This window comes from Hyperolius riggenbachi, chromosome 7, assembly GCF_040937935.1.
Source record: "Hyperolius riggenbachi isolate aHypRig1 chromosome 7, aHypRig1.pri, whole genome shotgun sequence".
NCBI lineage: Eukaryota > Metazoa > Chordata > Amphibia > Anura > Hyperoliidae > Hyperolius > Hyperolius riggenbachi.
Window position 1 is genome coordinate 316,465,112 of NC_090652.1, and position 25,922 is coordinate 316,491,033.

General features: G+C 43.1%; 1 protein-coding gene across 1 annotated transcript in view; it reads left to right on the plus strand.

Moving 5' to 3' along the window:
• Window positions 1-25,922, plus strand: part of LOC137525234 (protein mono-ADP-ribosyltransferase PARP14-like) — a 69,032-nt gene that overhangs the window by 22,038 nt on the left and 21,072 nt on the right. Inside the window, exons 6-10 of the mRNA XM_068246236.1 lie at window positions 2,787-5,038; window positions 7,179-7,409; window positions 9,500-9,721; window positions 10,867-10,930; window positions 14,366-14,515. Coding sequence (XP_068102337.1) covers window positions 2,787-5,038; window positions 7,179-7,409; window positions 9,500-9,721; window positions 10,867-10,930; window positions 14,366-14,515 — 2,919 coding nt within the window. The remainder of the gene's footprint in view (window positions 1-2,786; window positions 5,039-7,178; window positions 7,410-9,499; window positions 9,722-10,866; window positions 10,931-14,365; window positions 14,516-25,922) is intronic.

The following is a 25,922-nucleotide window of genomic DNA, read 5'->3' on the forward strand; positions in this document are numbered from 1 at the left end:
TGAGTGTGTGTACCGTGTGTGTGTGTGTGTGTACTGTGTGTGTGTGTGTGTGCTTGTATACAGTGTTTGTATACAGTGTGTGTGTGTGTGTGTGTGTGTGTGTGTGTGTGTGTGTGTGTTTGTATACAGTGTGTGTGTGTCTATAGTCGCCATGGTAATGACAACAGAAAACAGGTAGATGCTACAGTGTGTGTGTGTGTATGTGTGTACAGTGTGTGTATACAGTGTGTGTGTACAGTGTTTGTGTGTGTGTGTGTTTGTACAGTGTGTGTGTGTGTGTGTCTGTGTGTATACAGTGTGTGTGTGTGTGTGTGTACAGTGTGTGTGTGTGTGTGCACAGTGTGTGTGCACAGTGTGTGTGTACAGTGTGTGTGTGTGTGTGTGTGTGTACAGTGTGTGTTTGTGTGTGTACAGTGTGTGTGTGTGTGTGTGTGTGTGTGTACAGTGTGTGAGTGTGTGTACAGTGTGTGTGTGTGTGTGTGTGTACAGTGTGTGTGTGTGTGTGTGTGCACAGTGTGTGTGTGTGTGTGTGTGTGTACAGTGTGTGTGTGTGTGTACAGTGTGTGTGTGTGTGTGTACTGTGTGTGTGTGTTTGTATACAGTGTGTGTGTGTGTGTGTGTGTGTGTGTGTGTGTGTGTGTGTGTGTGTTTGTATACAGTGTGTGTGTGTCTATAGTCGCCATGGTAATGACAACAGAAAACAGGGAGATGCTATTAAAGCCCAGACAAACCGTAAAACTGAACAACACAAATGATGTGTGTGTGTGTGTGTGTATGTGTGTGTGTGTGTGTGTACAGTGTGTGAGTGTGTGTACAGTGTGTGTGTGTGTGTGTGTGTGTACAGTGTGTGTGTGTGTGCACAGTGTGTGTGTGTGTGTGTACAGTGTGTGTGTGTGTGCAGTGTGTGTGTGTGTGTACTGTGTGTGTGTGTTTGTATACAGTGTGTGTGTGTGTGTACAGTGTGTGTGTACAGTGTGTGTGTGTGTGTGTGTGTGTGTGTGTGTGTGCACAGTGTGTGTGTGTACAGTGTGTGTGTGTGTACAGTGTGTGTGTGTGTGTGTGTACAGTGTGTGTGTGTACAGTGTGTGTGTGTACAGTGTGTGTGTGTGTGTGTGTGTGTGTGTGTGTGTGTGTGTGTGTGTGTGTGTATACAGTGTGTGTGTGTCTATAGTCGCCATGGTAATGACAACAGAAAACAGGGAGATGCTATTAAAGCCCAGCCAAACCGTAAAACTGAACAACACAAATGATGTGTGTGTGTGTGTGTGTGTGTGCACAGTGTGTGTGTGTACAGTGTGTGTGTGTACAGTGTGTGTGTGTGTGTGTGTGTGTGTGTACAGTGTGTGTGTGTGTGTGTGTGTACAGTGTGTGTGTGTGTGTGTACAGTGTGTGTGTGTGTGTGTGTGTGTGTGTGTACAGTGTGTGTGTGTGTGTGTGTGTGTGTGTGTGTGTGTGTGTGTGTGTGTGTGTGTGTGTGTGTGTACAGTGTGTGTGTGTGTGTGTGTGTACTGTGTGTGTGTGTGTGTTTGTATACAGTGTGTGTGTGTGTGTGTGTGTGTGTACTGTGTGTGTGTGTGTGTGTGTGTGTGTGTGTGTGTGTGTGTGTGTGTACAGTGTGTGTGTGTACAGTGTGTGTGTGTGTGTGTGTGTACAGTGTGTGTGTGTGTGTGTGTGTGTGTGTGTGTGTGTGTGTGTGTACTGTGTGTGTGTGTGTGTGTTTGTATACAGTGTGTGTGTGTGTGTACTGTGTGTGTGTGTGTGTGTGTGTGTGTGTGTGTGTTTGTATACAGTGTGTGTGTGTGTGTGTGTTTGTATACAGTGTGTGTGTGTCTATAGTCGCCATGGTAATGACAACAGAAAACAGGGAGATGCTATTAAAGCCCAGCCAAACCGTAAAACTGAACAACACAAATGATCAGATCTATCATGTCTATCCGTGTAAATTGTAAGTTTAATCAACGTAACTGAACTTTTCATGCCCATAAACTCATTGGCCCAAATGCAATTCATTTTTTCATCTGCGTTTTCTCCTAGGAGATAATTTTCCAACCTATTTTTTAAATAGCTTTTCAGCACTCTGCAATTGAAAAAATACTAAAATTTGATGAAAAAGTAATATCAGAATTATTTTTAGTACTTTCTTGCTTGCTGGTGGTGTAAAGGGCATTTATTGACAAGCTGTTAAATTATCACCCAGGAGAAAACTCAGGAGAAAAAGTTAATTGCATTATGGACCATTGTCTTGGTGTGGTTTCCTGTATTTGTGCACCTATCCTTACAGGCATAAGACCACCAGCGCCCTAGCAGCTTCCTGTTTGCAGATGGAGGTCTTGCTCACCTACTTCCTGTGAGCTAAAGTCTACATTTCCCAGGAGTCCAGGGACACAAGTTGTCTACTGTGAGACAGGGACACTGGGAAATGTAGCCTGACATTTGTTGTTCTTGTCCTACTACACTGGGTGTCACATATTCACACCTGGCTGCTCCGCCCAGTTACTGCGCCAAAGGCAACGAGAAGAGAACTTCAATGGAGATGATCTGGACCATGAAGAAGGTTCCCCATCCAGCACTTTGCTTCCGTTCTGTTTATATTCACTTACCATCCTGACTATTATCATAATGGGCATTGTTCTATTATGGGGGGAGTTTGAGTTTAAAGATTAACCAGTCAGATTAATGATAATATAATCCAATGATCTAACAATATATTTAGCAGCTTATTATAAAGGATGTAACAGAGGCCATTAATCTCTGACTAATTACATTTATATATCTGCTCTCTACAGTTGTACAGACAGTGATGACAAAGCCACATGAGCTCAATAACAAGACAGTCCATGTTTATCCATACTACCCATCCATTGGACAATGGCTGTACGGGAAGACAGAACCCCGTATAGAAACACCTGACCCTGTACGATATCCCATAGATCCGCCCACACTGGAGTTCTTCTATAAGAATGCACAGATAAAACAGACTATAGAGAAACAAATGTCAGATCATAACTGTGAAGTCACATGGCCAGATCCTGGCCACTCCTCCCCAGTCATCACCCTGAGTTTTCCCAGCATCCTCTCTGCACATGTCCGGACCCTGGCAAAGATAGCTCCAACATGGGCCACTAATGTCAAGAAAGAGTTCAAAAATCTTATGTCAAAGTATAAAGTCATCAAGTGTGACCTGACACCCCAAGTATGGGAAGCCATCAGAGGAACAGTTCCCAGTTCTTCGTATGATGGAGTTCTCGTTAAACCGGACAATTCCATACATAAGGTCTTCATGGTGGGCATGTCAGAAGATGTCAGTAAGTTGGAACCAACTTTCAGAAAACTGGTAGAAGAAACCAGTAAACGGCTGAGCAGAGTGGAAGATGAGGTTCCTCTCGAACAGGCAGTCTATAGATTAATGTTCATGCATGGTCTTGAATCCACCATCCAAGTAGATTCTCCAAATGTGAAGTTCAGTTATGATGCCTCTGCAAAGAAAGTCAAGCTCTGTGGGCCAAAAGATGACGTCCTCGCTGCCAAATGTCAAATACTCAAAAGTAACCAGGAAATGAAGACAAAATCCATTAATCTTGACCCATACATCATTCAGTTCCTGACAATGGTAGACAACGAAGACTTGTCAGAGTCTCTTTTTAGAGGTAACAAGATTAAAGCTATGTTTCAGGTTGAAGATAAAGCAATCACATTAACCGGCTCCTCCAGTAAAGATCTGACAAATGCTGAAGAAAAAATGAAAAAAGAATTGGTTTGTAAGAGAATTTCTATTGAGGATAAATCTGTCACAAAGACTCCACAGTGGAGAAGTATTCAGGGCTTTCTGATGGAGACCTTTAACTCTGCAACAATGACAGTTTTGATAGAGGAGTTTCCTGTGGGAGAGGGCATGGAAGTGGCCATCACTGGTCTGTCTTCATCAGCAGAGGAAACCTACCAACAAATCCACGATTATGTGGAGAAAAACACAATGGTGCAGAAGGACATCAAGCTGAGATCATTGGCTGTCCTGCAGTTTATTGAAGAAGAGAGGAAGCCAGACTGGAATAGAATTGTCCAGCATGTGAAAATTGCCAAGAACCAGAACTTCATCACCTTGTCTGGTCCAAAGTTATATGTAGAGGAAGCAGAAAATCGCATCACGGAACTCAGTTCCACACTTCAGTGTGATAGTTTATACATCGATAAACCAGGTGCCAAAAAATTCTGTATTGACAATGAAGACATGTTTGTTACAACAGTGAAGAAGAAATTCAACTGTGTGATGCATCTGCAGAAGGAAGGGAATGGTGGAAATGTAAGTCAAGAGTCAAATCCAGCTGAAACTATTTGCCAAGTCCCCCTTAAGAATGGAACTAAAGTTGTTGTATATAAAGGTGACCTATGTCGTCAAAACACTGAAGTCATCATTATTGCATCTAATGAAGATCTGATGCCAACCTCAGGTACAGGAATATCAGTAATGAAAGCAGCAGGACCGAAACCTCAGGCAGAATGTCGGAGTATTGTTCAGAAGGAAGGGAAGTTGGCCAGTGGGGAGTGTGAAATAACCGGGGCCGGCAATTTACTGTGTAAGAAAGTCATTCATGCTGTTGGTCCTAAATGGGATAACAGGCCAAACTCAAAATACGAACGTCTTCTTCGGAAAGCTGTAACCAGCGCCCTGGAGAAGGCAATAGATAACTCATACAGATCTGTGGCACTTTCTGTTGGGGACTTTGTTAATTCTGGATGTCCTGTAGATCTGTGTGCAGAAAATATTGTCAAAGCCATAAAATTACATTTTGAGAAACATGAGAGAGCCATCACCACGATTCATCTTGTGGACAGCAATGATACCACGCTAAAGATTCTCATGGAACTCCTGAAGGAAGAGTTTAGAGATGAAATTGTGCAGGTTACCCCAAAACACAGCCCAGACAAGCCCTTGGAGCCTCCAAAGAAAGCAGAAATCATACAAGTTCCTGGTCAGATGGTGACCACCAAGGAAAATTTGCAGATCAAGATCATGCAAGGGAATATCGAAGATGTAAAAGTAAGTACCATTGGGTTCAGGTTTTTCTATCCTATGTTTGTAACAAACTGTTGAAGGCAAAAGTACTGTAAAGAAAAGACAACATGAAATGAGTTATGGAACCAGAAACATTCCAATATATCCTGAGTTGAGTCTGAGAGGGATATGGAGGCTGCCATATTTATTTCCTATTAAACAATACCAGTTGCCTGGCAATCCTGCTGATCTCTTTGGCTGCAGTAGTGTCTGAATCACACACCCGAAACAAGCATGCAGCTAAACCAGTCACACTTCAGTCAGAGCACCTGATCTGCTGCATGCTGGTTCAGGGGCTGTGGCTAAAAGTATTAGAGGCAGAGGATCAGCAGGACAGCCAGGCAATCTGCATCACGTAGTATTTATTTTTTATTTAAAATGTGCCAACATATTCCGTGTTGCTGTACAATGTAAGAACAAACATGGGGTCAGAATAATACAGACAATGGTATACACCAATTTACAAAATACAGAGTTAGCACATAACACAGAATCGGTACACAATTCAGAATTGGTAATTACAGTAACAGCATTAACATGAATTAATGTTTAACAAATTCCAAGACACAAAAGGGTGAGAGAGCACTGCCCTTGCGTGCTTATAATCTAAAGGAATAGGGGGAAATTAGGAAATGAATATGTCAGCCTCCATGTCCCTCTCTGTTCAGGTGTCCTTTAAAGCAGAACTGAAGAACTATAAAAAACAAAGTGTTTCACTTACCTGGGGCTTCTGCCAGCTTCGTGCAGCCTTCCTGTCCCACGCCGGTCCTCCACGATCCTCCATTCTCCCGCCCCCTGCAGCCTTCCTGTCCCACGCCGGTCCTCCACAATCCTCCATTCTCCCGCCCCCTGCAGCCTTCCTGTCCCACGCCGGTCCTCCACAATCCTCCATTCTCCCGCCGCCAGCTAGTTTCGTTACACTATTGCGGGCTGGAACTCGAAGAAAGCTATGAGTGGCTCGGGGCGCACAGACGCAGTTGCCGTCAACTTACAAGTCGATGGTAACGAAACTAGCTGGCGGCGAGAGAACGGAGGATCGTGTAAGACTGGCGTGGGACAGGAAGGCTGCAGGGGGCTGGCAGAAGCCCCAGGTAAGTGAAACACTTTGGTTTTTTTTATAGTTTTCAGTTCTGCTTTAAGTCAAAAATGTAATGCCTTAAATTAATATATGTGCAGTAGTTTAGACCAGTGCTGTCAAACTTCGCGGGCATGGAGGGCCGTTTTTGTTCCAGACCACACGGTGGAGGGCCAGCAGACCTCCGACGCATCTTCCCCCCCCCCCACGTCACGTCCAGCATTTAAAGTTCCCCGTGCGGCTGCCATGCGCCGGTGTGGCTGGTTCCTATCTCCTGCCTGCCGCCGACCTGAGGTGAGGCGGTGGCAGCAGCAGCAGCATCGGGGGAACGAGGGGAGCAGAGGGGGGCTTTACATTATAGCAGCCGAGGCATGGGGGAAAAGATAAAAAAAAAAAGTCCCCTCAGCTCTGGCTAACACTGCCACAGCAGGGGGGCCGCAGCAGAAGGCCTGGCGGGCCGGATGCGGCCCGCGGGCTGCCAGTTGGACAGCACTGGTTTAGACCATCCAGCTATGAGGTGGAGCAGTGTAATGTGGGGTAACGTCCCAAGTGGGACCGTAAGGAGAGAAAATGTGAGGAGTATAAAACAATTGATTTCCAAACATAAGATAGCTATGACCCCTCATATAGCCACCACTAACATTTTTGAAAAATAGGATAGTAAGTTTTGATTGAGCAGAGTGTTCTGTACATGCAGATAGGCACCCGATACAACAAGTTAGAACTCTTTACTGAAGAAAAACATGCAGAGATGAACTTATACACCACCAGAAAAGGCAGCTAACTTAGTACAGAGAGGAACACACAATGATTGATGGGAATCACAATACCATAGAGATCTTAACATCATTCTACAGACAGTGACATCTTGTGGTTGCTTTACGATACTGCAGTTAACTTTTAAGTAATTCTGTTGATACTGCCAACAAGTTTTATGTTAGTAATGAAGAACGTGTAGATAGTTTGTGGACATTTGTTCATAAACCACATATTTTCCCGTAGTTAATAATGTATTTGTTGTCACCAATGGAATCTGTCTTCCTCCTGTAGACTGATGTCGTTGTGAACAGTGTGGGGAAAGAACTTAATCTTCGCTCTGGAGCTGTATCCAAGGCCTTACTCAGCCGAGCGGGAAGCAACCTGCAGGACCTGTTGAATAAAGAGAAGCGGGAGAAGCAGGTGGAAGATGGTTCGTTGTTTGTTACTGATAGTTGCAACCTGTCCTGCGGTACTGTTATCCATGCTGTGGTCCCACAGTATGATGGACCCTCCTCTGAGAAGGTATGGAAAGCTGTGTGCTACCATAAGAGTTTTGTGATCCATATTTCTGTTCATGTAGATAGACGCCATGACCAACTGGACTAGCCAGGTCCACATTCTTCACTTGTGTCAGTACATCTTACCAAACATGATGACTTCCTCAGTTCTGATGGCATTTCATGAGCTCTTTCTTTATATTTTGGTCACGTTCTCTCTCAGATGGTTTTGTGGTGTTGGATGTGATTGAGTCCATGTGTAGATAAGTCTCTTCTGGACTCTGAGAGAGAAAATTGAAGGAGCTGCTCAAGTATCCCTTCATGTCTGACCATTTTCATTGATAGACACTATCTGTTCTCCCCATGTCTTTGTAGCTTTCCTCCGGCACTCCAGTTTCCTTCCACATCACAAAAACATATAGGTAAGTTAATTGGCTTCCCCCTAACCCCCCCCCCCCCCCCTACCCCAATAGCCCTAGACTATGATGGACTTATGACTATGGTAGGGATTAGATTGTAAGCCGCTCTGAGGGACAATTAAGTGACGTTACTATGTACTCTGTACAGCATTGGGGAAGATGTTAGGATTATATACACTCACCTAAAGGATTATTAGGAACACCATACTAATACGGTATTTGACCCCCTTTCGCCTTCAGATCTGACTTAATTCTAAATGGCATTGATTGAACAAGGTGCTGAAAGCATTCTTTAGACATGTTGGCCCTTATTGATAGGATAGCATCTTGCAGTGGATGGAGATTTGTGGGATGCACATCCAGGGCACGAAGCTCCCGTTCCATCAAATCCCAAAGATGCTCTATTGGGGTGAGATCTGGTGACTATGGGGGCCATTTTAGTACAGTGAACTTATTGTCATGTTCAAGAAATCAATTTGAAATGATTCGAGCTTTGTGACATGGTGCATTATCCTGCTGGAAGTAGCCATCAGAGGATGGGTACATGGTGATCATGAAGGGATGGACATAATCAGAAACAATGCTCAGGTAGCCCGTGGAATTTAAACGATGCCCTATTGGCACTGAGGGGCCTAAAGTGTGCCAAGAAAATATCCCCCACACCATTACACCACCACCCCCAGCCTGCACAGTGGTAACAAGGCATGATGGACCCATGTTCTTCTGTTCACGCCAAATTCTGACTATCGAGACTCATCAGACAAGGCAACGTTTTTCTAGTCTTCATCTGTCCAATTTTGGTGAGCTCGTGCAAATTGTAGCCTCTTTTTCTTATTTGTAGTGGAGATGAGTGGTACCTGGTGTGGTCTTCTACTGTTGTAGCCCATCCACCTCAAGATTGTGCGTGTTGTGGCTTCACAAATGCTTTGCTGTATACCTCGGTTGTAACGAGTGGTTATTTCAGTCAACGTTGCTCTTCTATCAGCTTGAATCAGTCGGCCCATTCTCCTCTGACCTCTAGCATCAACAAGGCATTTTCACCTACAGGACTGCCGCATACTGGATGTTTTTCCCTTTTCACACCATTCTTTGTAAACCCTAGAAATGGTTGTGCGTGAAAATTTCAGTAACTGAGCAGATTGCGAAATACTCAGACTGGACCATCTGGCACCAACAACCATGCTATGCTCAAAATTGCTTAAATCACCTTTCTTTCCCATTCTAAAATTCAGTTTGGAGTTCAGGAGATTGTCTTGACCAGGACCACACCCCTAAATGCATTGAAGCAACTGCTATGTGATTGGTTGATTAGATAACTGCATTAATGAGAAATTGAACAGGTGTTCCTAACAATTCTTTAGGTGAGTGTATATACTAAATATTTAATTTCAGATAGCTATTGTAAAATATTATGTGGAAACTGGCCTAGTGATTTTTAAATTGTCTACTGTATGTTACCATTTCTCAATTCATGCCCTTCGAGTAATTCCAGCAGGTCATGTTTTGGGGTTTTTCTTCATCTAGTACAATCGATTTAATCTGTAGTGTTTGCTTGACAACAAGAACAATATGAGGAAACCAATTTAATGGTAATTTACAAGCTACTGGACTAAGTAAACCTCCCATGGACAGTGACAAGTTTCGGTACATCATCGTCCAACGTCGTACATTAGCTGCTCTTATCTTCCATTTACAGATTCTGAAAAAGATAATACATGACTGCCTGAGTACCATGGAAAGTAGAAATCTGAGGTCCATAACAATCCCGGCCATGGGGACAGGAATTCTGGGGTTTCCTAGGAACAAAGTGGCAGAGTTAATGTTTGAGGAGATCCTGGACTTCAGCAGCAGCAAGAAGGTCCAACATCTGAAGGAAGTTTTCTTCATGCTGCACCCCAGCGACTTAGACACTATAAAGGTAAGGACATGAAAGTTAAGTAACCAAACACGACATATTAAAACTAATTTACTATACACTGGATCTGTGGCAGGTATCCAAACTAAAAGGTATTCAGGTTGTTATCCCTTGTCTTCTTCTCTAGTTTCTCTTTTCTTTACTTCCTCCCCTCTCTTTAGGTTTACAATCTTCATATAAATGGTAGCAAATCAATAAACAACATTCTAAGAACAAAATCCTTGAGCGTGGTTAGAGAACCCTAGTTCTCTAGTTCCCACATGGTCCCAACATACTTAAACCATTTTGTTCTGAAATATTTTTACCAATGTTCTGGAACTAAGCCATCATAACACGTAGTATCAGTCTCACCATATTATATATCCTACTATGTACTACTTAGTAAACCTTAAGATAAGGGTGAAAACTGTTCAATTCGTGACATATGGATTATCTTTCTCGGCATAATACTATTATTGTTAAGTCTATTATATTATACACAATATGTGTAACTTACTACAAATGATTCTTTAATTATAATGTTTGTATTTGTTGAACACTTTAAAGAGAATCTGTACTGTAAAATTCTTACAATAAAAAGCATACCATTCTATTCATTATGTTCTCCTGAGCCCCTCTGTGCTGTTTCTGTCACTCCCTGCTGCAATCCTGGCTTGTAATTGCAAGTGTTGGGCAGTGTTTACAAACAAAAGATATAGCAAGTGATAGGCTGATAGTAGCTCAGTGTGTAAGTCATACAGAGTGTGCAGGGGGCCTGGAGAGGGTGTGTATAGCTTCTATCCAATCACAAGCAGCACAGCACATTCCAGCCTGACTGCCTGAGCCCGACAGATCCGACAGAGGAAAGAAGATTAGATCATATAACAGAGATAACACAGCCACTGTGCAACTAGGAAAGTCTGCAGTAAGACAGACCACATTAGAACAGGTATAGGAACTTATAGGATAGAAGGAATATGGTTCAAAATTTTGTTACAGATTCTCTTTAATAAAAATATAAAGTGGAAAAAAATAAAGGTAAGGACATGGTTCTGTTTACTTGTAGTTCAGGTAAATAAAGTACCAGAATGCTGTGTTATAATACTTCAACTGTAAACAGCAGTAATGTCCCACAAAGAACTTACCATTTTTTTTGTTCATGGTTTTAGGCTTTTTCCTCTGAACTTCAGAAAAAGATCAGTGCTGATGGCCAGAACCAGAAGAAACCACAAAGTAAGTCCTCAATGTGTTATGTACAATGTGCAGCCATGGGATTCATATACTTACGGAAAGGCCCAAACCATCATGGCGGTTTCCATACACCACACACTTGGCATCCAGCAAGGACAAACACCAGCAGGACACCCTTGTTGCATTTCTGGTTATTTTTGCCAGAGTGTTGTCAGTCTACACTGAGTGGCACATCTGAGAGCTCATACATATATTAGGGGAAGGGCATTCATAACACCATAAATCATTGGCCAGAGGGAGTAGCAGAAAGTCATGCTCTCCAGACAAGATCGGCGGTCTAAAGCTTGTGACATTAATGTAATAACGTACACTGTGCTATTTATCATTGACCACTGAGGAAGCCACTTTCAGTTGTGAAACCTGCGTCAGGCTAACATGATTAAATGATTGGCTGGATGCACATGCGCAAGTGATGTTCCAATTATATTAATATGCATTATTTATATTAACACATATTACAGATATATTATAACACATGTTTAATCGATGAGCATTGGCATGTAGATATACAGCAGAGGTGCCCATTATTTTTTGACTCGCGAGCTACTTTGAAAATTCCCGACCGAGCTTGAGAGATCTACCAACATTTAAAATAGCCAAGTACAGTTGCCCCCAATATAGGTAGCTACCCACCTCTTACCCACTGCTCTCTTCTCCACCGCTAATCAGAGGTTACAGTGGTACATGCTTCGCTGGGCATGCAGGGTCAGTGAGGGGGCATCCCGACAACATAGTGGAGGAGAGCGGCGGACGGAGAGGAAGGGAGACAGGCCGAGGAGGAAGGAGGTGGGCTGGGAAGGAAGAGGGAAGGGCAGGACGTGGCTCTCGCTTGCCACGCCTCTCCCTATTGGCTGTGTGCTGCTCAACGTAGGGCAGCAGAGCAGCACAATTAGATGGTATGCTGGCGCTGCATAGTTAACCTCTGGCGTACTATTATAAAATGCCGACCGCGATCTTCCCAGCAGTCCTTCACAATCTACTGGTAGATCGCGATTGATGCATTGGGCAGCCCTGATATACAGTATGTATTCACTTGTAACAAGCCACTGCTATAATGGTCTCAAGTAAGAGGCTTACCTTTTGGGGTATTTGAAACTAGAATTGTGGTATTCTGCAATAATTTAGTTTCCTTCTAAAAATGTTATTAAAATTTGTTGTTACTTGAGAGACCTGTACTGTAGACCTACCTGCTAGTCCTGTTATTCTCCTCCAGTTGGGGACTGGACAATGACTGTAGTCATTGGAAGTTATAGGATATATCCAATGTCATCATTTTAGGTCACAAAAGGGGTAAGAGGCACCCAGGAGTGTAAAAAAATAAGTTAAAAAACTAAAAAAAAAAAAGAGAAAAGGGGAGAAGTGGCTTACCTCAATAATGACAAATTCATATATACAGTAGCAATACAAAGTATGTGAACCCTTTGGAGTTATATGGATTTCTGCACAAATTGGTCATAAAAAGTGATCTGATCTTCATCTAAGTCACAACAATAGACAATCCCAGTCTGCTTAAACAAATACCACACAAATAATTAAATGTCTCCATGTTTTTATTGAACACACCATGTAAACATTCACAGTGCAGGTGGAAAAAGTATGTGAACTCCTAGACTAATGACATCTCCAAGAGCTAATCGGAGTGAGGTGTCAGCCAGCTGGAGTCCAATCAGTGAGATGAGATTGGAGGTGTTGGTTACAGCTGTCCTGTCCTATAAAAGACACACACAGCAGTTTTGGGTTTGCTTTTCCCAAGAAGCATTGCCTGATGTGAATGATGCCTCGCACAAAAGAGCTCTCAGAAGACCTACGATTAAGAACTGTTGACTTGCATAATAGCTGGAAAGGGTTATAAAAGTATCTCCAAAAGCCTTGCTGTTCATCAGTCCATGGTAAAACAAACTGTCCATAAATGGAGAAAGTTCAGCACTGCTGCTACTCTCCCTAGGAGTGGCCGTCCTGTAAAGATGACTGCAAGAGCACAGCACAGAATGCTCAATGAGGTGAAGAAGAATCCTAGAGTGTCAGCTAAAGACTTACAAAAGTCTCTGGTATATGCTAACATCCATGTTAGCAAATCAACGATATGTAAAACACTAAATAGCAATGGAGTTCACGGGAGGGTACCACAGAGGAAGCCACTGCTGTCCAAAAAAACATTGCTGCATGTTTAAAGTTTGCAAAAGAGCACCTGGATGTTACACAGCAGTACTGGCCAAATATTCTGTGGACAGATACAACCAAAGTTGAGTTGTTTGGAAGAAACACATAACACTATGTGAGGAGAAAACGAGGCACAGCACACCAACATCAAAACCTCTTCCCAACTGTGAAGTATGGTGATGGGGGCATCATGGTTTGGGGCTGCTTTACTTTGGAAACTTTTATTATTTGTATGTTATTACTTTAAGCAGACTGTGATTGTCTATTGGTGTGACTTAGATTAAGATCAGATCACATTTTATGACCAATTTTCACAGAAATCAATATAATTCCAAAAGGTTAACATAATTTTTATTGCTACTGTATGTATATATATATAATTTTTAATAAGCACGGGCAACGTATTTTGTGGGTCTCTGTCCACTTCCTCGGGCCAAATAGTTTGCCGAAGGGATTCAAAAAGCCACCTCTGTCCTCATTTTACAGCCCATTTATACTCCTGCACCTGACATGCAACTTCTGCTCCTAAAGCACGGGGATCCTTAACTTAAATAGAAAGCACATTAGAGATGCAGGGTTGTGAACGGGTCCTTCGTTTGAATTGAATAAAGTTGTGAATGTCTGAATCACATCTTAAGCTATGCACACATTCTAGATTATTATTACTCAAAATGACCAGCCAGGTTTCAATCTAGCATGAGTACATGTGTCTGCCAAATGGTGTCTCCTTCCCCTTGAGCAATCGTCCAAGTTGGGCAATACTCAGCTGACTACAGTTGTAGTTTTTGTTATGTTTAGAAAGTACCTGATTTGGGGTCATTTAGGCTCACAGTGGTGAGTTGCATAACACCCGCATTATAAAGCATTATAATGAGTGTGAACTGCAATGGAGGCTGGACATAGATGTTATTACAAAGCCTTCATGCAGCAAGTTAGAATAACGCAGCACTGTGAACATGAACAGCCCTATGGGATTGTCTGGGCCGTGAATTGACATGCAGAATTATTCTGCAATGCAACTGAGCACTGTGAGCAGGACCGGAATCTTTTAGAAGCCAAATAAAGTAAAACTTTATTTGGCTGCAGGGCCTAGTTTTTCCTGCAGCTGGGGAAGTGTGCCTGGCAGAGGTTTAGAGTGCACAGCAGTTTTCAAACGAAAACATTTGTTTGAAGCTGCTAAATGGGTCAGTCAAGTAATGAAGATTTGCTTTGTACATTTTGTTGACACAAAAGTAAATCTCATTTTTTTTTCCTTAGCTTCTTTTGGCACTGTAACAAGCCCATCGCAAGGGGTTCATGAACTCACGCTGGGGTCCATAACCTACCAGGTGAAAACTGGAGATATAACAAAGGAAACCTGTGACGTCATTATCAATTCAACCAGCAGCACATTCAACCTGAAATCAGGTAACAACCCATAAAATCAGACAAAAAATATTAAAAAGAAACCTTTACTGTACTTTGCTGTGCAAAACTGAAGATTTGATATTATCTAGCCAGCCCTATCAGAAGCCCATACAGCACACTAGCAGAAACTTCACTCTGAACTTTGCTGGTGAATACAATGTCCTGGAAGTGAGTACTAGTGAACAGGTAGAGCAGGTCAGGAGCAGAGAATTTTACACATTGTGGAGAACATGTTGGAGGGCATGGGAGGACTGGCCAGGGGGGAAGGGGGGAGATTTCCCCCCAGGCTGCCTCTCATTTATTGAATTAGGGCTGGTACATTGCCTGGTGCATTCACATTTTTGTATAAGGTGAACCACTAGGCTGGCTGAGGGAAATAAACCCCCAATGACAGAGCAATTAGTGGGCGGGCAAGCTGGTAAATATACACAGCATGATGCAAAGCAGAGGCTTGCCTGCAGGGTCCATGGGAAAAATTCTGTCTGGTCTCTCACCATTGTTAAAATGACTGCATGTGCACAGCTACATAAGGTATTGTCTAGGTTGAAAAGTTTTCTTTAATCCCTAGACTCCAGAAGGGCTGCTTGCAAACAGTCCCTAGACTCCAGATGGGCTGCTACTAGAGGAACGATGAACGCAATCGAAACTCCGGCCGTTGCAACTCAAAATGTATTACATGCCCCCTGGTGCCAGTGCATTTATACTTTACCTGTCATCCTATCACGGAGTGTTCTTGCTGTATTTCCCACATGACTACTGGGATATAGCACGTGCGACACGTGTGTGATGTCTGGGCTGCTGTGAAAACGGCCTCTAGTTTGTGTTTTCCCTCCAGGCCAAAAGGTCCCAGTCCTCCCCTGAGTGTGTGACATCCCAGTGATGGGTGTAGTAAGAAAGGTAGAGAGAAGGACAGGAGCAGAGTATCCTCTAACTTATGGAGTGACATGTTGGAGTGTGTGACATCCCAGTGATGGGTGTGGTAGGAAAGGTAGAGGGAAGGACAGGAACAGATTATCTACTAAGTTATGGAAAGAGGTGTTAGTATTATTATTATTATTATTAGATAGTGTACTGGTTAAAGCCACCACTTTTGGCACTGAAGACCAGGATTCGGTTTCTGGCCTGTGGCCAGTACTTTTACTACAGTAAGGAATCCTTGGGCAAGACTCTCTAACACTTTAGGGTGGCCTTCTGGCTTCAGCTCTCAAGGGATTTGCGTATGACAGGAGAAAAGTGCTATACAAATGTTAAAACTGCAAGCTACATGCGGCCAGAGTGATAAAATGTTATAAGATACTAGCTGATTGCCCGGCGTTGCCCGGGTATGTATTTGGTTGTTGTCGTTCCGCCCACTTGTCTAACCCTAACACACAATGACTCAATGACCTAGTTTGTGAGCTTTGCATTGTTTGGCATCAATAATTTGCATTGAAATGAAACAAATCTGATTGGCTGTGGCTCCACCCTCTTTTCTGATTTTGAACCCCAGTCACCAAATGACCAACTGTACCAGGTTTTAAGCTAGTGTCCTTAACAGTGCAAGAATGGCAGCAATTGAATATTCCCCTTGAAAAGCAATAAATGAATTTGGATTGGCTTTTGTAGGCTCCACCCTCTTTTATGAATATTAATCCCAGTCACCCAGTGACCAACTGTGTAAAGTTTGAGAACCCTGCCATTAACAGTGTAAGAATTGCTGCAGTTTACATTTTCCCAGTGAAATTTGTATTTGTCTCCACCCACTGATGACTTGGCATTGCCCGTGTATGTATTTGGCTGGTTTTGGCTATGCCCACTTTTGGTAATAGTAGCAGACAATTACTTAATTACTCAGTGACCAAATGTGTGAGCTTTGCAGTCTTTGGCATCAATAATTTGCATTGAAATGAAACAAATCTTATGGGCTGTTTGTGTCTCCCCCCTTTTCTGAATTTGAACCACAGTCACCCAATAAATAACTGTACCCAGTTTGGGGCTTGTGCCATTAACAGTGCAAGAATGGCAGTAATGAAAATCAATAGATTAATTTTGATTGGCTTTTGTAGGCTCCATCCACTTTTATGAATAATAGCTGATGAATTGGCGTTGCCCGGGTATGTATTTGGCTGGTGTTGGCTCCGCCCACTTTTTCTAACCCGAACACACAAATACTCAATGACCAAGTTTGTGAGCTTTGGGGTCTTTGTCATCAATAATTTGTATATTCCCATAGAAATTAAACAAATCAGATTGGCTGTTTGTGGCTGCGCCCCTCTCAAGCATTTGAACCCCAGTCACCCAATGACCAACTGTAGCAGGTTTGAGGCATCTGCTATTAACAGAGCAAAAATGGAAGCAATTTAAATATTCCCCTTGAAAATCAACAGGTGAATTTTGATTGGCTATTATAGGCTCCACCCACTTCCCATAATATTAACCTCAGTCACCCAGTGACCATCTGGGCAAAGTTTGAGAACCCTGCCATTAACAGTGTAAGAATGGCTGCAGTTTATATTTTCCTAGTGAGATTTGTTTTTGGCTCCACCCAGTTTTTGTAACCTTGACACACAGTCACTCAATGACCAAGTCTGTGAGCTCTGGGGTCCTTGGCATCAATAATTTGTAATTTACCAGTGAGATGAAACAAATCTGATTGGCTGTTTGTAGCAACAACCCTTTTCTGAATTTAAACCCCAGTGACCCAATGACCAACTGTACCAGGTTTGAGGCTTGTGCCATTAACAGTGCAAGAATGGCAGCAATTTAAATATTCCCCTTGAAAATCAACAGGTGAATTTTGATTTTTTTTTTAGGCTCCACCCACTTTTTTCGAATATTAATCCCAGAAAATCCCAGTGACCAAGTTTTAAGCGTTTGGGTTTCTGCCATCAAAATTGTGTGAATGGAAGCAGTTTATCCAGTAAAGTAATCTGATTGGCTGTTTGTGGCTCCACCCCTTTAGTGCTTCTGCCATTATTAGTGTAAAAGTGGCAGCAGTTTCAATATTTCCCTTAAAAATCAGTAGGTGAATTTTGATTGGCTGTTGTAGGTTCCACCCACATTCCTGAATATTAATCCCAGTCACCCAGTGGCCCACTGTGTCAAGTTTGGGAACCCCGCCATTAACAGTGTAAGAATGGCTGCAGTTTATATTTTCCCCTGGAATAAAATGTAGTTGTTGGTTCCGCCCACTTATTCTAACCTTAACATACAGTCACTCAATGACCAAGTTTATGAGCTTTGGGCTTTTGGTATCAATAATTTGTATATTCCCATTGAAATTAAGCAAATCTGATTGGCTGTTTGTGGCTCCGCCCCCTTTCCGAATTTGAACCCCAGTCACCCAGTGACTAACAGTACCAGGTTTGAAGCATCTGCTATTAACAGTGTAAGCAGGGCCGGATTTGTACTTTTTACTGCCCAAGGCCCACTATCACTGGCCGCCCCATGACAACGGTAGGGTTAGAAAAGGGCTTTCAGACATGAAAAAATGGGGTGGTTAGTGATACTGATAGATCAGGATATCATTTACAAAAAAAAAAAAAAAAAAAAGCGGTTAAGGGAGATTAAAAGCTAGGTATCAGTGACATGACTATGTACTTTGTAAAGTGCTGCAGAAGATGTCAGTGCTATATAAATACATAATAATAATATGGTAGGGCATTACACTATGACTATGGTAGGATTAGAGTGTGAGCTCCTCTGAGGACAGTCAGTGACATGACTATGTACTCTGTAATGTGCTGCAGAAGATGTCAGTGCTGTATAAATACATAATAATAATATGGGAGGACATTACACTATGACTATGGCAGGATTAGAGTGTGAGCTCCTCTGAGGACAGTCAGTGACATGACTATGTACTCTGTAATGTGCTGCAGAAGATGTCAGTGCTATATAAATACATAATAATAATATGGCAGGACATTAGACTATGACTATGGTAGGATTAGATTGTGAGCTCCTCTGAGGACAGTCAGTGACATGACTATGTACTCTGTAATGTGCTGCAGAAGATGTCAGTGCTATATAAATACATAATAATAATATGGCAGGACATTAGACTATGACTATGGTAGGATTAGAGTGTGAGCCCCTCTGAGGACAGTCAGTGGCATGACTATGTACTCTGTAATGTGCTGCAGGAGATGTCAGTGCTATATAAATACATAATAATAATATGGGAGGACATTAGACTATGACTATGGTAGGATTAGATTGTGAGCTCCTCTGAGGACAGTCAGTGACATGACTATGTACTCTGTAATGTGCTGCAGAAGATGTCAGTGCTATATAAATACATAATAATAATATGGTAGGACATTACACTATGACTATGGTAGGATTAGAGTGTGAGCTCCTCTGAGGACAGTCAGTGACATGACTATGTACTCTGTAATGTGCTGCAGAAGATGTCAGCGCTATATAAATACATAATAATAATATGGTAGGACATTACACTATGACTATGGTAGGATTAGATTGTGAGCTCCTCTGAGGACAGTCAGTGACATGACTATGTACTCTGTAATGTGCTGCAGGTGATGTCAGTGCTATATAAATACATAATAATAATATGGTAGGACATTAGACTATGACTATGGTAGGATTAGAGTGTGAGCTCCTCTGAGGACAGTCAGTGACATGACTATGTACTCTGTAAAGTGCTGCAGGAGATGTCAGTGCTATATAAATACATAATAATAATATGGTATGACATTAGACTATGACTATGGTAGGATTAGAGTGTGAGCTCCCCTGAGGACAGCCAGTGACATGACTATGTACTCTGTAATGTGCTGCAGAAGATGTCAGTGCTATATAAATACATAATAATAATATGGTAGGACATTAGACTATGACTATGGTAGGATTAGAGTGTGAGCTCCTCTGGGGACAGTCAGTGACATGACTATGTACTCTGTAATGTGCTGCAGGTGATGTCAGTGCTATATAAATACATAATAATAATATGGTAGGACATTAGACTATGACTATGGTAGGATTAGAGTGTGAGCTCCTCTGAGGACAGTCAGTGACATGACTATGTACTCTGTAAAGTGCTGCAGGAGATGTCAGTGCTATATAAATACATAATAATAATATGGTATGACATTAGACTATGACTATGGTAGGATTAGAGTGTGAGCTCCCCTGAGGACAGCCAGTGACATGACTATGTACTCTGTAATGTGCTGCAGAAGATGTCAGTGCTATATAAATACATAATAATAATATGGTAGGACATTAGACTATGACTATGGTAGGATTAGAGTGTGAGCTCCTCTGGGGACAGTCAGTGACATGACTATGTACTCTGTAATGTTCTGCAGAAGATGTCAGTGCTATATAAATACATAATAATAATAATATGGTATGACATTAGACTATGACTATGGTAGGATTAGAGTGTGAGCTCCTCTGAGGACAGTCAGTGACATGACTATGTACTCTGTAATGTGCTGCAGAAGATGTCAGTGCTATATAAATACATAATAATAATATGGTAGGGCATTAGACTATGACTATGGTAGGATTAGATTGTGAGCTCCTCTGAGGACAGTCAGTGACATGACTATGTACTCTGTAATGTGCTGCAGGAGATGTCAGTGCTATATAAATACATAATAATGATATGGTATGACATTAGACTATGACTATGGTAGGATTGGATTATGAGCTCCTCTGAGGACAGTCAGTGACATGACTATGTACGCTGTAAAGTGCTGCAGAAGATGTCAGTGCTATATAAATACATAATAATGATATGGTATGACATTAGACTATGACTATGGTAGGATTGGATTATGAGCTCCTCTGAGGACAGTCAGTGACATGACTATGTACTCTGTAATGTGCTGCAGGAGATGTCAGTGCTATATAAATACATAATAATAATAATAATAATATGATAGGACATTAGACTATGACTATGGTAGGATTAGAGTGTGAGCTCCTCTGAGGACAGTCAGTGACATGATTATGTACCGTACTCTGTAATGTGCTGCAGAAGATGTCAGTGCTATATAAATACATCATAATAATAATAATATGATAGGACATTAGACTATGACTATGGTAGGATTAGAGTGTGAGCTCCTCTGAGGACAGTCAGTGACATGATTATGTACCGTACTCTGTAATGTGCTGCAGAAGATGTCAGTGCTATATAAATACATAATAATAATATGGTAGGACATTAGACTATGACTATGGTAGGGATTAGAGTGTGAGCTCCTCTGAGGACAGTCAGTGACATGACTATGTACTCTGTAATGTTCTGCAGAAGATGTCAGTGCTACATAAATACATAATAATAATATGGTAGGACATTAGACAATGACTATGGCAGGATTAGAGTGTGAGCTCCTCTGAGGACAGTCAGTGACATGACTATGTACTCTGTAATGTGCTGCAGAAGATGTCAGTGCTACATAAATACATAATGATAATATGGTAGGACATTAGACTATGACTATGGTAGGGATTAGATTGTGAGCTCCTCTGAAGATAATCAGTGACGTCACATGACTACAGTATGCATTCTGTAACAGCACTATATAAATACTTATACTTAGGACTAGTTCACACAGGTGACCTGCTGGTCGCTTAAAGGAAACTAGACCTGTGGATAAAAGCAGATTTGATACTTACCCGCGGCTTCCTCTAGCCCCATAAACACGTCTGTGTCCCTCGCCGTCCTTCCACGGTCTGCCGTTCAGCCGCAATCAGCCCCAGTAACTATCTCAGTCGCGTCAGTCTGGGTCTATTGTGCATGGGTGGGAGGTCTGCGCATTCGTAGAAGACACAGACTGGATCCGACTGACGCAATTACCAGGGCTGATCGTTGCTGAACGGCCGTCCGCAGGAAGAAGGCGTGGGACAGTAGACGTTTTTGTGGGGCTGGAGGAAGCCGTGGATGAGTATCAAATCTGCTTTTATCCACAGCTCAGGTACACTTTAAAGAGAATCTGAAGCGAGTATAAATCTCGCTGATTCTCTTATATATAGCCAGGGCATGTTTGCTCCTGCTAAAACGCCGCTGAACGGGGGTCCCTTACCCCCCAAATCCCCCCCTGCAAAATCCACGACCAACTTGGTCGTAGATTTTGCTGCTCATGGAGGCAGAGCTTTCGGCTGTAGCTCTGCCTCCATGCGCATCTATCAGCCGGCGGATCTCCGCCTCTCCCCCGCCCCTCTCAGTGAAGGAAGACTGAGAGGGGCCGGGAGAGGCGGCGATCAGCGCTGACAGACGCACTGAGAGGCAGGGCTATAGCCGTTAGCCCTGCCTCACCAGGAAGTGATCCCCGCGCTGCACAAAGTGGATTTGGGGGGTAAGGGACCCCCGTTCAGCGGCGGTATAACAGCGTTTTAGCAGGGGGCAAACATGCCCCTGCTATATATAAGAGAATCAGCGAGATTTATTCTTGCTTCAGATTCTCTTTAAGTACTGTCTATTAAAATGAATGGACAGCGGTAATACAAGTGGTACCGTTGTTGTCATCTGCCTGGCACTTAGGCGATCCTGCAAGGTACAAGGTGTTAAAATCATTGCATGCTGGGAAACGCAGTCGAAAGCCGTCAATTGCTTTTCTGCTCGCTAGCAGAAAAGCATTTGAGCGAAACGCTGCAGGACAACCCTCTGAACCGGGCCCTAGGGTGACACATTGGTGGAATGTGTTTGGAGAGGGACATACAGTATAATATACAGGAAGGAAAGACAGGGTGAGAGGTGTATAAAGTTTAGAGACTGGAAGGGGGAGGAGGAGGTAAGGGGAAACACAGCCAGAGAAGGATGGAATGGAGAGATGGGAGAGAAAAGGAAAGGTATAGTGTTATGGTGATACAGAAGACATCATTCTTGGAGGACAGCTAGAGAGAACTGCAGAGAATTATCAAGCTAGCATGAGAAAGATGTGAGGACATTTCTGCTGAGAGCATCTCTCACGGGCTTCCATCATTGCAGGGACCTGTGTCTGCTCTCTTCCTCACCCAGAAAGCAAGGCAGCTCTAGCCTGTAATCTAATGACAGATAAGGCTGCAGTGATTGCTGGTCTCTTCCAGACCAGACGCAAGCACGGAGCAGCTTCACCGAAGTTCCAGGCTTGAAGGAAGGGTGAGAGAGAGAGCTCACCGAGGAATGAGTCACTGTAGTACTGGCAGCAGTAGGGAGACACACTTGTTATGCACAGACACTTGCTTTCTCTCCCTCGATCCTCAGAAGTACACACGCCGACATTAGTTACCCTTCTCTTCTTCCTCCTCGTTTGGTTTGAAACTCCCTCTCCTCAGCCCTCCCCCTCAGTATCAGAGTGGAGAGGGGAGGGGCGCCCTTTCTGTGCCATGTACGCTGGCAGGAGATACTGGGGCAGGGGCACAGCGTGGCTGCGGACAGCAGATTGCCGAAAAACAGCTGATCTGTGCTGCTAGTGTGTGACACCCGCCCCAGCTCTCCTATCGGTAGATTTCCGCCCTAGGCATAGAACTAGATGGCCTGTGCGGAAATCCGGCCATGAGTGTAAGAATGGAGGCAATGTAAATATTCCCTTTGAAAATAAACAGGTGCATTTTAATTGGCTGTTGTAGGCTCCACCCACTCTCTTGAATATTCATCCCATTCACCCAGTGACCAACTGTGCAAAGTTTGAGAACCCTGCCAGAAACAGTGTAAGAATGGCTGCAGTTTATATTTTCCTAGTAAACTTTATTATTGGCTCTGCCCACTTTTTGTAACCTTGACACACAGTCACTCAATGACCAAGTTTGTGAGCTGTCAGGTGCCTGGCATCAAAAATGTGTGAATGGAAGCAGTTTATCCAGCAAGGAAATCTGATAGGCTGTTTGTGGCCCCGCCCCTTTAATGAATTTGGACCCCAGTTACCCAATGACCAACTGTACCAGGTTTGAAGCCTCTCCCACTAACAGTGTAAGAATGACAGCAGTTTTAATATTCCCCTTGAAAATCAATAGATAAATTTTGATTGGCTGTTGTAGGCTCCACCCACTTTCTTGAATCTTAATCGCATTCACCCAGTGACTAAGTGTGGCAAGTTTGAGAACCCTGCGATTAACAGTCTAAGAATGGCTGCAGTTTACATTTTTCCATTTAAAATGAACGGCTGAAATTTGATTGGCTGTTTTATGCTCCGCCCACTTTTCCTGGATTTGTAACCTCGGTCACCAAGTGACCAACTGTGCCATGTGTGGGGACTCTGGCTTGATTACTGTGAGAATGGCAGCCTTTTACATTATTTCCATTGACTTGAATGGGTGAAATCTGATTGGCTGTTTGTAGCTCCGCCCAGGTGTGCAGGGGGGATGCGAGACCCCCAGAACATATCATCCCAGGTAGTAAGGGATCTGCATACCAAGTTTCGTTCAAATCGGTCAAGCCGTTTTCGCGTGATTGCGACACACACACACACACACACCCCACACACACACACACACACACACACACCACACCACACACACACACACACACACACCCCACACACACACACACACCACACCACACCACACACACACACACACACACACCCCACACACACACACACACCACACCACACCACACACACACACACACACACACCCCACACACACACACACACCACACCACACACACACACACACACACACACACACCCCCCCCCCCCACACACACACACACACACACACACACACACACCCACACACACACACCCCACACACACACACACACACACACCCCACACACACACACACACACACACACACACCACACACACACACACACACACACACACACACACACACACACACACACACACACACACCCCACACACACACACACACCCCACACACACACACACACACACACACACCCCACACACACACACACACACTTTTATATATATAGATTATCTCCTAAATGATGTAATGGTAGATAGGTTCTATCTTAAAGAGTAACAAACACTGTGGGAGGCGCCCTTATATCTAATATCTAATATCTATTACTTTCAAATAGGCAAAGTGTGCCTTACCTGTTATGGAGGCTCGTACACACGGATCAGGTAAAAATGAATTTATTTCAAGCACAAATGGACTGGACAACGCGTTTCGCGACCGCAAGTCGCTTCTTCAGGTCAAATAAAATGCTTCAAAAAGAAATAAGAACAAGGTGGCGCTTAGGCTAAAACATCTCATTTCATATAGAAATTGATTAAGATAATCATTAAAATATTAATCCAACACTTGCATGCATGTACACATATATATCGGCATTGTGCACCTGTAGCTATACACGTGTATATACCTATCCATACACATATACATATATAAATAGAAACATACTCATATGTACACCTCATTCTTTACATCTAAAATCATAACATATCATATCATATCATATCATGTCATATATATAATAACATCCATAAGCCCTAATTAGTGTACACCTCGTATATGCACATTAGGTATATAAAACTTTTCAGAACAGTTTCCATATCCATCTATACCCCAATAGTGTCTCAAAGAGCAGACCCAGGTTAGTTTGCCCAGGTGTTGTTAAAAAATATCTATATGTGTATATAGAGGGAGCTGTACTCAGCCTGGTGTGGGGGTAGGTCCAACAGATCCATATAGATAGGGGGATATATAACATAAAGGGTCCGGTTAGTAGAGGCTGGTGGCCAAAGTACTCAGAGTCTAATGTTAGAGCCAATAGCCAAGCGGATACTACTATGTGCTCATGTATCCGTTTTCCTAAGTGGCCATGCGGACAGTCTAAGTCTGGAGCGTGGTATTAGGGTAACAGGAGCGGCTGCATGGCTTACCTGTTAGCCAGGGACGTGTAGCGTGGGCGCCATATGCGGAGTCCGCTGTGGTCCTCTTTTAAAATTGTAAGTGACGCTGACAGCACGCCCGTGTGTGCGGAAGTGTGAGAATAGCGCGACGTCACTTCCGCTGGGCGTGTGTCAGCTGGTGAGGGGAGTGTTAGAGCGGCGGCCATCTTGTGTGTGGCCGTCCTATGCCCAAGAGGGAACAGTGTATAAGCGGCGGCCATCTTGTGTGTGGCTATCTCCCTTCTATGATAATGGGAGTGCCTGAGTGGCGGCCATCTTGCGTGTGGTTGCTAACTCCCAGCGGCCATATTAGTAGAGTCAGCCCCCTGACTGCAGTATCACTTATAGGAAACAGGACTGTCATGTAATTCAGGGCTACCTATGAGACCCTGCGTGGGAGGTTATTCTGAGGCAGACACACGCTATGTGTGCCTCAGATACATTTCTTTGTAAAGTAATTATAAGTAATTAAACTCATTCAGTTCTCTATATAGAGATGGTTTCTAAAGAGAAGGGGATAAAATATTAGTGACATCTACTACTTGTTCGATGGAAAAAGAAGGGGGGGAAAAGGAGGATAAGGGAAAGATCTATATTGTATTGCA